This window comes from Crocodylus porosus, unplaced genomic scaffold, assembly GCF_001723895.1.
Source record: "Crocodylus porosus isolate Cpor-Errol unplaced genomic scaffold, CroPor_comp1, whole genome shotgun sequence".
Lineage (NCBI taxonomy): Eukaryota > Metazoa > Chordata > Crocodylia > Crocodylidae > Crocodylus > Crocodylus porosus.
Window position 1 is genome coordinate 10,493,988 of NW_017728910.1, and position 16,601 is coordinate 10,510,588.

The 16,601-nt window shown below is 42.3% G+C and overlaps 1 protein-coding gene across 2 annotated transcripts in view; it reads right to left on the reverse strand.

The window, feature by feature from the left end:
* The window catches only part of SI (sucrase-isomaltase), a 152,727-nt gene that overhangs the window by 64,291 nt on the left and 71,835 nt on the right, over positions 1-16,601 (reverse strand). For both annotated transcript variants that reach the window (XM_019532678.1, XM_019532679.1), the window contains exons 23-31: positions 14,283-14,332; positions 13,177-13,347; positions 11,378-11,527; positions 10,230-10,439; positions 9,097-9,251; positions 5,714-5,882; positions 1,005-1,101; positions 773-885; positions 551-676 (exon numbers count right to left, since the gene is read on the reverse strand). In XM_019532678.1, coding sequence (XP_019388223.1) covers positions 551-676; positions 773-885; positions 1,005-1,101; positions 5,714-5,882; positions 9,097-9,251; positions 10,230-10,439; positions 11,378-11,527; positions 13,177-13,347; positions 14,283-14,332 — 1,241 coding nt within the window. The remainder of the gene's footprint in view (positions 1-550; positions 677-772; positions 886-1,004; positions 1,102-5,713; positions 5,883-9,096; positions 9,252-10,229; positions 10,440-11,377; positions 11,528-13,176; positions 13,348-14,282; positions 14,333-16,601) is intronic.

The following is a 16,601-nucleotide window of genomic DNA, read 5'->3' on the forward strand; positions in this document are numbered from 1 at the left end:
GTTCATCTTGGCATCAATGATGACTCCAAGATCCTTTTCTGCCTCTGCACTGATGAGAAGGGAGTTCCCTAGCTTGTAGGTATGGTGCCGGTTTTTCCTCCCCAGGTGCATCACCTTGCACTTGTCAGTGTTGAATCCCATCCTATTCTCATCTGCCCACCCCTGTAACCTGTCTAGGTTCGATTGTAGCCTATTCCTTCCTTCTAGCATGCCCACATCCCCCCACATCTTAGTGTCATCAGCAAATTTGAACAGGGTGCTTGTGTACAGAAGTGAATTCTGCAGGATTGGTATGGGTCAAAAAATTAGATGCTATAGTGATCAGCACTGTGATGTCTAAGTCCACTATGTGGATTTTAGCCATTATAGCTGTAGCTCTAGACATTAGAAATCATACAGAAGCTTAACAGCAGCACAATGAACACAATATTATTAATTCTTCAATGGCTAGTTGCTTTCTTTCTTTTTCTTTCCCTCTTCCCCTTTTTTATGGAGCCTTCTGAAATCAGAGTTCAAACAATAGTAAGTGCAAAATTGCAAAAAATCTTACATAGGGTATCTGAGCTTTCTTCATTGCATAATACAGGTCAGAGATTTCAGTATCATTTTTGTATCCGTAACGGCATAACTGGAATCCCAAAGCCCAATAGGATGGCATTACTGGTCGTCCTATCAGCTAAAATAAATTAGAAAAAGACAGAGTTTTCAAATAAAGTATTAAAAACAATTGGGAAAAAATTGTGATAAAGTTGTGACATTATGCCAATCCTACTGAAGTGTATTCCTGAACAACAAGCTCTGGAGTGGGGCCCAAAACCAGGTAAAAGTCCAGAATTCCTCCAATAGTACGGTACGTCAGAGCAGGAGTTGGCTGGAATATTATTTCTGAAAATCCAGAGCAGAAAATCAGGAAAAGAATAATCAGATAAAACTACTCTTATGAAAAAGTGAATATTACTGTTATGAAAACACTTCCAGAGAATAAAATGTGAGGTTTTTTTTACCCATTGCATTACTGTTAAGCAATAGAACTCCATGAGCATTTCCATCATTTTCCAGGCCCATGTAAAAGGGATGGAAACCATAAGAATTCAATTTGTACTGTAAAACAAACAAAGAGAATTTTAGTTTCTGGCATAAAATTTTATAAACAGTAACACACTTTCTATACACTTACTATAAAATTAATTCATTACAGACAAATAACTTAAAAAAAAAGTCATCACTGAATTGCTTTCTTTCCCTTCAAACACCTCCTTAAGCATATGCAATCATGTGCATATATTAATACATTTTCAAATCACATTAAGGTAAATGCTTACATTTCCCAGTAAAAGACTTTTTTTTTTCCTTATGAGTTTGACATTGAGCCCAATATACATGAGAACACTCAAGTGGAAATGAAAATAATTGTTTTACTACATATTCCTAAATAAATATTGATACTTTTCTGCTAATGTAAAATAACTTTCCCAGTATAAGTCACCCCTTCCTTTACAAACATATTTATATAGGTATGCATATTCTGTACATACATCTCTTATAAATTTCCCTTTTTCCAAAGCAGAATCTGGTATGATATTTTGATCCTTACAATGATAAATAGATCATGGACTGATTGAGAGTTAGCAGGTGTGTCTTTATGTGAATTTTATGCAGGACCAGTTTACTGGTGAGTAAACTACTCATAAGTAAATACTCCTTGGCAGGCATGTGTACCTGCAGGGATGTGGAAGCATCTTTGCTGCTCCCAGCAGCAAACTGTTCCCGCTTCCTAGGATCCTGGAACGGGGCCCTGCTGCCATCAGGGGGAGCTGGAGGTTCTGGCTGCAGCTGCCTGGGCCCAGAGGCCAACCTTCTCCCTGGCCAGCTGCATTTCTGTCCAGGAGCAGCACACAGAAGCTCTTGCACCTCCCTGCCTCCCTGCACCATGGCTGCTCCAGGCCCTGCCCTTGACAGCAAATCCCAGTGCCCTGGGCTTCTGCTGGCCACCACACTGGCCCTGCTGGCCCATGGCTGCCTGAGCACTGCCAGCTCCCCCACATGTAGCAACCACCTGCTCAACCTCACTGCACTATCCCAGGGCTGCTACTGCTGCACACCTGCCAGCTGGACCATGTCCTGCTTCAGGGTGGCACTGCCCTCACCCTCCTGGGCCTCCAGCCCCACCACCACCGGGCCATCCAGGAATGGTGGCTCCACTTTGTCTGGCACACCTGTGACAACAAGCAGTGGCCAGAGGCATGCAGGATGACCCAGACCACCTTCTGGGACCTCCTGGAGAAGCTCCATCTGCTGTGGGTAAGGCCAATGCTGGGGAGGCCACTCTGGAGGCACGCAGTACCCTCCAGGATGTGCTGGGTACACAATGCTCTGCATGCATAATCTCCTGGCAGTGGTGGCAGAGTTCCATGCCCTGGGCTTCCCCCAGTACATTGGGCCCTGGATGGGACTCACATCCCTATCACCTGCCAGTCCCATGGTGATCACCTCTACCAGTCAGAAGGGTTTTCACTCAGTTGTGCTCCAGGCTGTCATTGACCACCACAGTGCCTTCACCAACATGAGTGCTGGCTCAGAGGGCAGTACCTACAACACCCATGTCTTCTAGAACTCCACCCTGCCAGCCCTGGTGCAAAGCGACTGCTTTACTTTGGGAGTGCCAGACATGCAGTTGGGCACCATGGTGTTCCCACCTCTTCTCATCAGGGATCTCACCTACTCACTCCTACCCTGGCACATGTGGTCCTATACTGGCCAGCTGGACTGCCACCAGACCCTCTTCAACTGATGCCTGGACCAGACCCTCATGCTGGTGGAGTGCACCTTCAGCCACCTCAAAGGACACTGGCACACACTCACTGCCCTCCTTGAGTTCACTGAAGACAACATCCCCCAGGTCACTGTCACAGCCCACATACAGCATAACAGCTACGAGGCCCAGGAAGAGTTATTTTGCAAGGCCTGGGCAGAGGAGGCATGGTGAGTGGAAGACAACCACCTGTGGTGGCAGAGAAAGTGAGGCCCTGGGCAAGCTAGACACCCGCCCCTGACACTGGCCAACCACCTCCTCCTCCTGCACTCCCAGCTGTAGCTCTCCTGGACAGCTGCCTACGGACCCCTGCCCCACCACCCACTCCCAACACCACGTTCACTGTGGACAGTTCTCAGAAAAACAGTTTATTGTCCTCACAAGAAAAAGACTTTCCCTCCCCTCTGCCCTCCCTCCCCAGCACCACAGATCCACCCAGCCCATCCACCAACAATAGAACACCCTCTCCCCTGTGCAAACTATTTATAGTGTGATGTGTCTGCACGCCCTTCTGAGGTGGGTGGCTGTGAGGTAGGGGCACAGCCCAGGGACAGGCAGACAGCAGCCCAGCCTCTGGCCATTCTCCCATGGGTGTGCATGCTGCAGTGATTCTGGTGGGCCAGGGGCGATGGTGGCTGCTGGTCCCCTGGTGCAGGTAGCTCCTCCTCTGGCAGCTGGGGACCAGGGACAGAAGGACTGATGCACAGTCTTAGCCCTGCTGCTGACAGCTCCTGCTCTGTGCCCATGTGGAGCTGAGGTGAGCAGCAGGTCTGGCCCCAGATGGGGGGGCTGGGTGGTGAACTGCTGCCGCACCGCTGCCTCACCCCACAATGCCACAAGATTGCCAGTCTCCCCTTGCAACCAGTTAAAGCCCTGGGTGGTGGTGAATGGCATGAGTGATGAGGCCATTGAGGCTCCTGTGCTGGCTCTCCAGGCCTCTGCATGGCTGCCTCTGTGCTGCCTGGCCTGGGTAGCTAGTTGCAGCACCCAGTGCAGGGGCATACCATGGGACTGGGAGCTGTGCAGCAAGGTGATGTCCCACAGTACCTGCAGGCTCTGGACAGGCTGCTGAGGGTTGGCTATGGGGCAGCTGGCTGCAGCAGCCAGGAGCTGGCTGCAGCTGGACCCAGGGGCTGGCAGGCCTGGCAGGAGCCTGGAGCAGCCTTGCACAGCCGGATGGCATGTGCCTTGCAGCCATGTAGCACTGTAGTGCCAGACAGTGGTGCCGGGGTATAGGCAGGCTGGCACAGGTAGCCTGTGGCCTGTACAGCAGCAGCAGAGGCCAGGAGTCCCACCAGGCTCCCTGCTGTTATGCCCAAGGGCTAAAAATGCCCACAGGCTTTTAAGGGGCCTGTGGCCGGGGCTGCCACAAAGGCTGGCCAGTGCTGTACCAAGAGAGGCTACCAGACGAGTAGTGAATGTTACTGTGAAGTAAGTGTGCACATGTAGACATGGATGCTTACTGTGCAGTAAACTAAGCTACAGCACAGTAAAGTGTTGTGTAGATGCACCCAGTATGTAGAGAAAAGACAGGGACTAATGATACCACCATTTCTTTTTTAACTTTATACAGCCTGCAAACCACATTGTACATGAGAACACATAGGCATACTTAAATACACCATAAGTGATTTACCTGTGCAAATACTAGTTTATCAAAGATGTGAGGTTTTAAATGTAAAGTAATCTAACGGGGTTTTCTTGGGGCCAACCTCTCAATGGCCCGCCCACCTGTTTCTGGGCCAACCGCTCACCTCCTCTTCTTCTGCCATGCATTGATGATGCAAATTTATGTTGTTAATTAGGCAGGAAGCTGCCCATTCTTGCCCCAGTGCCAGGGGGCGCTATCTGTGGCTCCCCTACACCACAGCTCAAGCCTCGCAGATGGTATCTACAGTTCTTATAGCATCACCAGCCCCACACTGGGCCTCAGTATCCTTCGATCTGGACAGCAACTCCCTCCAATCAGGCAGCCTACTCCGTCCTCATTCTGGGCTGCCTAGCTCCCTGAGCTCTTCCCCCTCTTGGGTGTGGCCCCCCTGGGACCTTTGGCCACAGGCCCTGGACCAGCAGCCTCCAAACCATCCCCTTTAGCTCCTGCCCTTACCTCCAAGATGTTGCATTCAGCCTTGCAGCCAGGTGATGTTACTGCCTGTCCTGCCAGCAGCAAACAGCTCTGTTTATATAGGTGGCCAGAGATCTAAAATGGCCACTGCAATCAAGCACCCGCTGGCTGCTTGGCTCAGGCATTAAAGTGGCAGGCACCAACAGTGCCCTGCCACAAGCAGACATAACCATATTCTGAAATAAATAATTGTCTAAAACCTTTAAGAGGAGAAAGCACAAGATGTACTTTCTATCAGCCACCTCGGCCTCAAGATTATGGTCTCTAGTCAGAAGTAAAATGATAAAGATGCCCATAAACTTACTCCATGTTATACATATTTTTTATGTCACACTGAAATGCATCAAGGATCTGATTCAGTGCTTAAACAGTCATTTACTTGATTGTAATGAACTTTGAATCAAGCCTTTTGAACGTTAATTTTGGACTCTGCACTCAAAGAAGCCTAGGGCTGAGATATGAAATGCTGAAAAATGGGAGAACTTCATGCTGTGCCTTCCTCCATGATTAATTCACCCAAATCAGGAAAAAAGAGAAGATGCCACTTTCTGAGAACAGCTAAGCCACACCTGAGTATCTAGCATACAATCTATAGGCATATGAAGTCTATTACCCAAGAGAGAATTCATTCTTTCAAACATTTAAGTTTTCAAAAACTCTGTTTACCTTGGTAGAAAATCAATCTTAAAAAGACCCATGTCAAGGTAAAATCAAAGAGAAAGAGCAGCAGCTTGAAGACTAATCAAATTTGAAATCAAAATTATTTTTTTACATACCCCAGGAGGCTGGTCTTTTGTGAACATTCCCCAGGTGTGCCAGTTCATGTTACGCCGAAACATAGTATGTTCATTTTCACCAAATCCATACACATACTGTGATGGGACACGGGTTGAAATCTGAATAAACATATCACTAAAAGTGAAGCCAGGTACCTGAGAATCCCAACTGAAAAAAAGGGGAAAGAATTATTCCATCAGTGAAATGTAGGAAATAATAAGAAAGGAGCAGTTTTCTGTGCCAGAAGAAACAGCACACAAACCCACATAGTGGCCCAGCACATTTCTGATACTATCTTTACTTCATTTACAAAATTAAAGACTTCCATTCTGTAAAAGAGTTAAAGTCTTTATTTCATTTACAAGCATACATATAGATGCACCAAGTGGTGGTGAGGTTTTTGCTGAGGTTTGTTATTAAATCTGAAGGTGTATATTGAATGTTATTGGCAGAATAACCATAGTTAAGAGGGTAGTAGCAGAACAGAACATTTTTCTGGGGCTTTCATTTTTCTGGTCTCATAATAGAGACCAGAATCTAATATGGAGATAGTCCAATGAACATAAAGATAATTAGCATAGTTTTCATTTAATGGCATTCTTTAATTCTGCATTATCTTTCTATTCTATTGTCTATGAGGTTCAGGCAATCTTCCTACTCTATCTCAAAACATTGTATATAACACAGCCTATAAGATGACCTCAGCTACTCACTAGGGTTACCCTCATCAGTCACCCTTCTGTTTGGAAAACAAACACTTTCGTTCCTGTACAGTATTTAAGTTAAGGAGAAAATTGAGCTCTGAATGACTACTTTCCTCAGGCTTTCAGCCAGCCATGGGTAAAATCATGCCAGAGTGGGTACAGAACGAGCAGGAATGATTGCCTTCCTACTATTACCATAGAATTGGTATGTGATCTTTTGAAAAAAGTTAATTCATCAGGACCAGATGAACTTCATCTGAGGGTGCTGAAGGAGCTGGCCGAAGTTATTGCAGAACCACTGGCAAAACCTTTCCAAAGCTCATGGCACTCCAGAGAAGTTCCTGAGGACTGGAGGAGGGCCATATTGTGCCCATCTTCAAGAAAGGGAGGAGGGAGGACCTGGATAACTATAGGCCAATCAGCCTAACTTGTATCCCAGGGAAGATCCTGGAAAAAATCATCAAGGATTCTATATGTGATAGGCTTACAGAAGGTAGGATTCTGCCAGCATGACTTCATTGCAGACAGGTCTTGTCTTACCAACCTTATCTCCTTTTACAATAAGGTAATTCACCACCTAGATAAGGGAGAGGAGGTTGCCATGGTATACCATGACTTCCAAAAGGCCTTTGATCTAGTATCTCACAACATTCTCGAGAATGAATTGGAGGACTGTGGCTCAACCATGAGACAGTTAGCCAGGTAGGATGGTTGTGGGGTAGGACCCAGAGAGTCCTAATGAACAGATCTGTGTCACCTTGGTGAGAAGTGGCCAGTGGTGTCCCTCAGGGGTTGGTGCTTGGTTCAATGCTTTTCAACATCTTTATCAATGATTTCGATGTGGGGGTGAAAAGCTTACTGACCAAGTTTCTGGACAACACTAAGTTATGATAAAGTGTGGTCACACTTGAAAATAGACCGCAGCTACAGGCAGACCTAGATAAACTAGCAAGTTGGGCAGATCGAAATCAAATGAAATTCAACATCAAGAAATGTAAAGTACTCCATCTGGGGACAACCCCCCCCCCCCCAACGCACACACCTACAGGTTTGACAATGCCAAAGTGACTAGCACCATGAATGAAAGGGACCTGGGGGTAATAATAGACAATAGTATGAATATGAGCCGGCATTGTGAGCCGTAGCCAACAGGGCAAAAAATACCCTGGCATGCATCAATCAATGCACCTCCAACAAAACTAGGGAAGTGATTCTTCCATTTTACCCAAAATTGGTGAAACCACAGCTGGAGTACTGCATCCAGTACTGGGCGCTGCACTTCAACAAGGATGTGGTAAAGCTCAGCAGAGTCCAGAGAAGGGCTGCCCATATGATCAGAGGCTTGCATGGCAAACCATACGAAGAAAGGCTGAGGGACCTAGGACTCTTTAGCCTGAAAAAGAGAAGGCTGAGAGGGGACTTGATAATGGCTTACCACTACATAAGGGTCATACCATCAAAGGCTCGGCAAACAACTGTTTACCAAGGCACGCTTGGGGATAACAGGCGTAATGGCAATAAACTCCTGGAAGACCATTTCAAGCTTAACATTAGGAAAAACTTCTTTACAGCCAGGGTTTCTAGACTGTGAATAGGCTCCCTCCAGAGGTGGTACAATCATCTATCCTGGAAATTTTCAAGAGAAGACTGGACAGTCACCTTGCTGGGGTCATCTGACCCCAGTTGTCTTTCCTGCCAGGTGCAGGGGGCTGGACCCAAAGATCTTCCAAAGTCACTTCCAGTCTTGCAATCTATGAATCTATAAGTTGTTAACTATAGCTTGGAACAATAGTTCCCCCATTTTCCAAATGCTCCAGATTGATCACACCAAATTCAAGGGTGAAGATGAAATATTCTATTCAATGGTAGAAAAATCTAGTTAGATGTAAAGACATACAATACATCTACCTATCATACTTACTGGTGGAGACAATTTTTTACTTCTGTTACCACTTGTACTTCAGAAAGTTACAATCCTGTAGGGGTCTATTTTACAGGACAGGGAGACTATTGAGGTAATATATAGCCAAAAAGTCTCCAAAATAATAAAAAATAAAGCACCCTGCAGAGACATACAGCAAGTAAGGAAGCCCTGTCTACTCCAGAAAAGCAGCAGAAGAAACAGAAGTCAGTCAATCATAGTCCATGTCAAACCACAAGGAAACAAAACATTTTACAGTCATACCCACCACAGAAGGGAAGGGGGAAAAATCTCACACAAAGGAAAAGAAAAATCAAATGCAATTTGGAATAAAACAAAAGGAAGTAGCTATCCACAAGACAGAACAAAACAATAAATTAATCCACAGAAAATTGTAGAGAAAAAAATATTGTCATAATATCATTCTAAAATTATGGGCAAAATTGGCATGGGCCATACTGTGAAAATCTGGGAAAAGTTTTGTCCAATTGTGAGATAAGCAATATATTTTTCAGTACAGCTATACTTATAGAAGTTCAGTCCATTCATAATTATTCTATAAAGGCAGTTCAGAGAGCAGTACTCATATCTAAACAATGGCTGAGCAGACGCTAGAAACAGAGGGTCATCTGACTGACTCCTACTGTACTGGGGAAAGTAGACAAGACTTTCACAACACAGCAGATTCTAAGATGGTATGGCTCAACCTAAAATTAACAAAGATAGATATTTGGATACCCAAGAAACCCCTGCTTACATAACTGTTCCTGTGCTTTTGCGTCGAACCTGGATCCCAAATGGGTCATTCTGAATTGATACTTCATAGAGTCTATTCTCAGCTGTACTTCTAGGGCTGCTAGGGATATTTAGTGGTACTGGAACCTCGTACCTTCTACTGTTGTAATCATAAATCTGCGAAGGAGAAATTGGTTCACTCAAATGCATGTAAAATATTCACAGGTTATATACACTGATGACACTTCAAATTTCAGTCCCATATTTCAGTCGGTATTTTCCATATTAACTGAAAAGATATCTTTCAGTCCTCCCCTTTACAGAGATGATTTATCACAGGGAAAAATGTTTAAGCTGGACTAATATAAATTTAAAAAAAAAAAAAACTTTAATAGACTAGTCCCTATCAGGTAAAAAAATAAATATTTTGTAATTGCTTCAGTGAGGCATTCTCTTTCACTCAGTTTCCATTTTTGTCACAGTTGAAATAGGTTGGTTGGCAAATAAGAACCATCGGGATTGAAAACATTTTGTTTTCCCAGGGATGGTTGTTGGTTAAAATGGCTCTGAACCTATTTATTTTTATAGTAAACATGATTTTTTCCTTCTACGTGCTTTTTATTATGTTCAGTGCTTTTCTATATCAGGTTTTCATGTTCCTTGTATTCCATATTCTGATACTTAATCATCAATAATCATTGAGAAATAGATGAATAATATAATACATTTATCATGATGTTTTTTATTGTATGTAATTTACTATAGCAATATTGTGGTTCATTAAGTCTAGAATATATTCTAATTACGAATAATACAAATAGTAACATAAGACTACTTGCTAATAATGAGTATGTTCTAATGAGGAATTCTTACATCCTAATGATAGAGTTAAAATCCTTCAAATTTTTATTTTTTCGGGTAATTATATACATTATTAAGTTATATAAATAAGGACAATGTTGTAAGAAGAAAAATATTCTTGAACTCAACACTCAATACCAGGTGTTTGGCTAAATTGAGAAGACTACCTAACCAACAGTGCAATCTAAAAACCAGGAAGGTTCATTAATGCACAAATAGATGACTCATTTGAACAAACTATAAAAGGTTATAGAAATGAAGTACTTTTCAACAAATGAAGCAATATTAATTTACCTTAAATTGCAAGAAATTATTTTCATGATATTTCACTTCCAAGGTAAGTGTATTAATCGGTGTAGTAAAAGACTGTGAATTCTTAACATAATTAGCATTTGTGCTCAAGTTTGCTGTTAAACCTGAAGAAGAATATTGAATTTGTTTAACATAATAACCATAGTTGGGAGGGTAGTAACAGTAGGGAACATTCTGCGTAACAGTTTGGTCCTGAAAGTGAAAAGATAATATGTATTAGTGAATTGTATTTGGCAACTTTACTTTTAAAATGTATTAAAGAGACTGCTAAAAAATGCTTCCATTTTTAGAATGAAACACTATGGGCATTATTACACTTGCTTTGATGTGTATGGTGGGGTGCTTTAATTACAGCAGCTTTCAGGTGCTGCTCTAATCAAAGTGCCCACAGCGTTCTGTGTATTCACATCCTGAGCTTCAAAATGGTTGCGGGAGCACTTTCTCTAGAGCGTATTCAATGAGCTTTAGTTAAAGTGCCCCCACCACCATTTTGAAGTGCAGGGACACTGAATATACAGATGCTGTTGGAACATGCTAATTAACATGCTCCAGCAGACTCAGTTAATCAAGTCTGTTCTGATGTATGCTAATTAATATGTGTCAGACACACATATAGGTGCCCAAACATTTTAGATTTTAGAAAAGGTTAATGTTGCTAGCATGTACAGCAAAAAGACATCTCCTTGATCTCTAAGTCACTGTGACTCCATCTTCTTAAAAATGTATGTAAAGTTGCAGGCAAAGTTGTGTGCTCAGAGAAGTAGAAATTTGAACCTGATGAAAATCAAGTGAAGAGAAGTGCTTGTGCACTGCCCGGGTATATGGATTTCACAAATGGCAGACTTGGATGGATGATGCTTAGAAAATTGATACAGAGATCCCTGTCCTCAGAACCGAACACCTTCCAATGGCTGCAAATTGTTTTAGTTCCACAGAGTTATTATAACATAGGTCAGCTGAGGATATGACCACTTCTTTCCAAAAAGTATTGAGGATAGACAAATTTATAAAATAAATTATATATCAAATTTGGGTGGGCCATTCTTTTACTATATCAAATAATAAGGAAGAGAGAGAAGTTTCTTAACCATTTACTTTTTCTTCCCATTAGATAAATAATTTGTACTTACATTCCAGATGCAGCCACGGGCTCTGCATTGTTCTGCTGTTGCACCAGGAGCAGGATAACAATCAAATCTGTCATTGTCACTGAACACTTGACCCCACGATAGTACATAAGATTTTCCTAGTTCAAGCTTAAGCCCTGTTATGTTGGTGACCTGTAACAATAACATTATATATATATATAAATAAAACATGCCACTAATTCTTGTATATAACATGTCAAAGAATATATAATACTCACCTTCTTTTTGAAAGGCAGAATAAAGAAAAAAATTCCAGAGTTATAGCAGCAAACAGCTGGGACAGAGCCCGATTTTCAGCTGACTCACCATCACTTTCCTGTTTAACTAAAGCTGAAACTAAAACTGTTGCTGAAGGTTGGTTTCCATGGGTACATCTATGATTTTGAACAGTGCTAAAGAGTCTCCAAAGGTACAAAATAGGAAAAAAGAGAGACCAGGAGTAGCAAAATTCCCCTAAAAAGGATTGGTAGAACATTAAGACCATTAAAAAGAAGAGGTGGTCATTAATACCTCTGGAGTGAAGAACAATGAGCAACTAAGTAAAATGAGATCTTCAGGTACCTTAACAGTAATGCAATAGGTGCTGAACTGTGAAGCGGGAGTCAAAGTATGCTTGTACATATCCTGGTCAGAAAATCAGCTTCCCTGCTTTATACATGCAGGCCAATTTTATGGTGAGGGGCTGATTTTGGAGGGAAAAGGTGTGTGTTGTATGTGAGAAATATGGTACTAAACTCACTTCTTCTATTTTTTTTTAAATCCATTTCTTGGCTGATCCTCAAATGGTCAATTGTCAGGGATCCATTAAAATCAAAAGACTTAATAGACTTTAATGAAGCTGTGACAATTAACGCTATCTGCCTCACCATGTCCACTTTATTCATATTTTCACAAATGCTTGCATGCTAAACATTTCATGCTTAGTCCTGAAAACTTTAAGCACCTAAATAATAGTGTCCAATCACCCACAGGTTTTATAGAGGTTAAAGTTATTTAGGCACCTGAATATTTACGAGTCTATAAAAAATGAATTTTGGCTGCTGCTTTTTTTTTTTAATTGATAGAGCTCTCGTTTAAAGCATTTGCCTATAAAAGACAACCAAAACCAAAAGGCATAATTAGCAATTCAGCTCCCTGGGTGGAAATTTTATTGAATGTCAGCGAGCGAGAAGGTGTTGGAGGTAGAGGGCAGGGATGGCAATGCCAGAGAGTTAAGGTGCGGAAAACTGAGAGATGCTGCAGGCCCTCTTCTAAAACCAGCGCCCAGGGCTGGTGCACCATTTCTGCTACCACAGTTATACTACTGCAGAGACAGCCCCATTCAAAGCAATGACAGGACTTTCAGCGTCTGAGTTCCTTCTTTAAAACTGATGGTCAGAAGGGGCATAATTGGGGCATTTCTGCTTACTTAGGCTATAGTCCATGTTGGCACAGCTCTGAACTCCCTCTGTTGAGAAATGTTTGTTGCACTGAGGTACAAACTTTAAGAAACAGTACCTGAACAGAAAATTCATAATACCGTTTAGCCCGCTTTGAATATGCATGAAATCTAGCTACCAGCATTTACACGTGGATTTTCACTGGCAACACTTACAACTGTGTGAGTGTATCTGAAGGCAAAACCTGTATACCTTTTCTATAATCGTGAGCATATTTAAGGCCGTTCATTTTGTAGCAAATATATGCAGTATACTGTAATGATCATCCCACTCTATGGAGTGTGTAAAGGAAGTTATATACTTCTGAAGAAGGTCCAGTCTTTGGCTTCAGTGGTTATTTACCTTATTTGAAGGATTATAGCTGACATTATGAGAAGAAGCCTGCGGCACTCCATTCTGAGACACAGTAAGCAGCGTTGGTTTATAAGCCAATCCAAAAATTTTGATTTCCTCAAATATTAAATTGTTTGGATCAGTGTAGCTCATGTGCAAAACATTCATTGTTAAAGTATTCTGAAAGATAAGATAGTCATATTATAATAATCATCTATAATAATCTGCTGGCAAGAATTATTTGCCTAAATAACACTTATAATGCACCAGTCCTTTCTTCCTTTTCACCTTAACCACTTCTGTAATTGGAAGACACAGATATATGAATTTAATGATATATGAGTAACACGTTTCCAGAGAATAGCAGCAAAGCTCGCAGCAAAACTAGCACCAAAGCTATTTCATGCACCACCATTTAGTAGGTGCATCTCAGCTATGACTTGAAGGAGAGAGCTCAACAGTTGTGGACACTATAGAGTTTCTGTAAATATCAGAGCATAAACCTGCTCTACTAAGAATGCATATAAGGGTACCAGCAGTATGTTTTTAAAGCCCTGAACATTTGCCCATTTTTATATGGACTGACACCATACTTTATTATCACCCTCCCCAGGACAGCATGCTGTTAGATTTCATAAAACAATGCAGGGTTACTGATATAATAATACTTATTACTTTGGAGACTTAAGAGCACAATTACAGCTTTATAATTATATAATATTATGCAGTTCCAAGAATTTTAAAATCTAGAAAAGTAAAAAAAGTAGACAAACTGACTATCCTTATTGTTATAACCTAATCAAGTGGCTAACCTGATTGCTTATAACATGCATTAAATATTAACACTGAACCTCCTTCCTTACTAAAGGGAAATCTCCTGGTGCTGTGATAGGAGAGGAAAATGAACTACCTTGCAGTTCAACTCCTTACTAAAGAGCCTCCTGTCAGTTTTATTAATTATATCCCAGGAAATAGGGATACACGGTGATATTTAAAAATCAGTTTGGGGGGGGGAAGGAGAAAGAAAAACATGGCACTCCAAAGCAACTGAAAACATTAAAAATTAAAATGAATATAATAAATAAAAAATTACATTGGAAAAAAAATCTACTTACATTTGAAACTGAAAACTGGTAGGAAATGTAATTTTTATTTTCCACGGTACCTAAAATATTGAGAGTGAAGTGTACACTTTTTATGCAGCAGACCAAAACAATATAGCATTACTAATACTAAGAGTTCTAGTTTTTTGTATAGCGTTACTAAGACTTTAAGTATAGGGCTGTCCCATAATTAAACACCAACAGATTGTTAATCATTATGATTGTGATTATTGTTTTTACAGTTACGCTCAGTGGCCCCAGTCAAGATTGAGGCTCTGCTGTGTTAGGTGCTATCTAAACTGAGACAAAGACCTCTCTGGTGCACCCTAACGTCCAGTCAAACAACTTTTATGTGTTTGTCTGTTACCTAGCCTTAAATTCCTGATCTTTTCTGTTCCTTTTAAAAGTTCAAGAGGCAGGGTTTGTGAGTGTGTGTGCCTGTATATATCTTTTACTGAATCATCCATAGAGTTGAGAGAGTTGTTGGACAAGCTTTCTGGTCTCAAGTGTTATTACTCAGGCTGTAAGTCTGAGGTCACCTGAGAAAGGACACAAAACCCTAACCCTGACCCCCAAACCTTTGCACAGCAGCATTCCCACCTATACAGTTTGTTCAATAAAAGATAACACAAAAAATACATCTCAGACATTTCCCGGGCTATAATAGCTAGAACAATACTTCAACACATTTTAAAAGTTCAGAATTTTAAAGGCTTATTACAGTAGAGGCTGTTGCACGCTTAGAAAGCTTATGGAAACATCTGTAGTCAAAGATACAGGCCCCAAATAAGTAAAGCTTAACTTTAATCATGTGAGAAGTGTCATTAACTTCATGTGCTTAAGCGCGTTACTTCATTTGGCCTAAATGACAGAGTGGTTGTGTTGAAAAATAGTGGAGAATTAGATCGTTAGAGGCATGTTTCATTAAGCAGGGAGGGGAATTAATGCTACACAGGTGATTTTAATTCTGAAATGTACTTACTTTTGACTGCTTGACTTTGCAACATTACTAGTTTTCTCTTAATACAATGCTCTGGTATGCAATCAAGTTGAAGAAAGTTTTATATTCATAAGCACCACCAGGAAAAACACTACTTTCCAGAACAGTTGCCAATACAGGCTCTTATATCTAATGCATATTTTAAACCGTGTCTTTGAAATAATTTGATCAGTATTTTTTTTATGTAGAGTAACTGTTACATTCTTAGTCTATGTAATTTAGTTGTAAAACACAAAACAAATACTTTAGTGGCTGCAACACAACAGGCAATTTCATTATCAAATACTAGGGGGGTTTTAGTCTAAGACATGAAGATTATGGTGGCTAGTAACATTTAAACAAGTCTTATGAAAATATTAAAACTCATATTGGCACAGAGATTCAAAAATCTTGAGGCCAATTCAGACGGACTTTTGGGGCTTTCTCTTAGTGTACTCGGTTAGTTCGGGAACAAACAGAACAGAACGTCACTCTTTGGTGGAGGGGAAGGCTGCCTGCCTTGCTGAAGCCAGCAGGTTTGGGGTGTTCTTACATACCTCCCAGCATGCCCCATGAGCTCCCTAGGCTGCCAGAGACTCCTAAGCAGAGCCAAGCACCACTGACTGGCTCGAGTCCCCAAACCCTGTCACCACAGACCCCAGAGCTCCCTGTCAAAGAAGCCGCAAAGCAGTGACCATGGCACACCTGGCAGCCAGGTTGGTGGCTCTACAGATGGCAGCCAGCAGGGAATCACAGTCACAGGCTGTGCAGGGCAGGATGAAGTAGGATGATATGGGCTGCTCCTGGTGCCACCCCCATGCCAGGCTCAGCTGCCCCACAGCCTGGGCTAACTGCAAACTCTCCCCCTTCTCCTAACTTAGGAGAGGGGACAGCCCAGCAGCAGCTTTTCTCTTCATGCAACAACTTCTACAGTCATGATGCTCCATGCCCACCAGCCCAGTCCTAGCATGGGGCAGAGGCCAGAGGGGAGCAGCTGCCCCTCCTTCTAGCCCCATTCCCAGCTTTCTTCCCAGGGTGAGGAGTGCTGGGGGGTAGATGTCATGGGGCAGGGGTAGTGGAGTTTCTGTTTGGCATCCCCCATTCCCCCTCTCATGTGCATGGCAGCCCTGAGCGAGCAAAGAAGGCTTTTTCTGCAGGGAAAGACAGAAAACGTCTGGAAGGAGGAGAAGGAGAATGTGGTGGTGGCAGTGAGCCCAGGCCAGTGCTCTGGGCCCATACAGGGACCTGGCAAACTCACGGCACCTTCCACCCAGGCATGGGGTCAAGCCAAGGCTGCCCCCAGTTCAGAGCTGCTGTGTCACCCCCATCTCCCATGCTCCAACTTCTCTGAG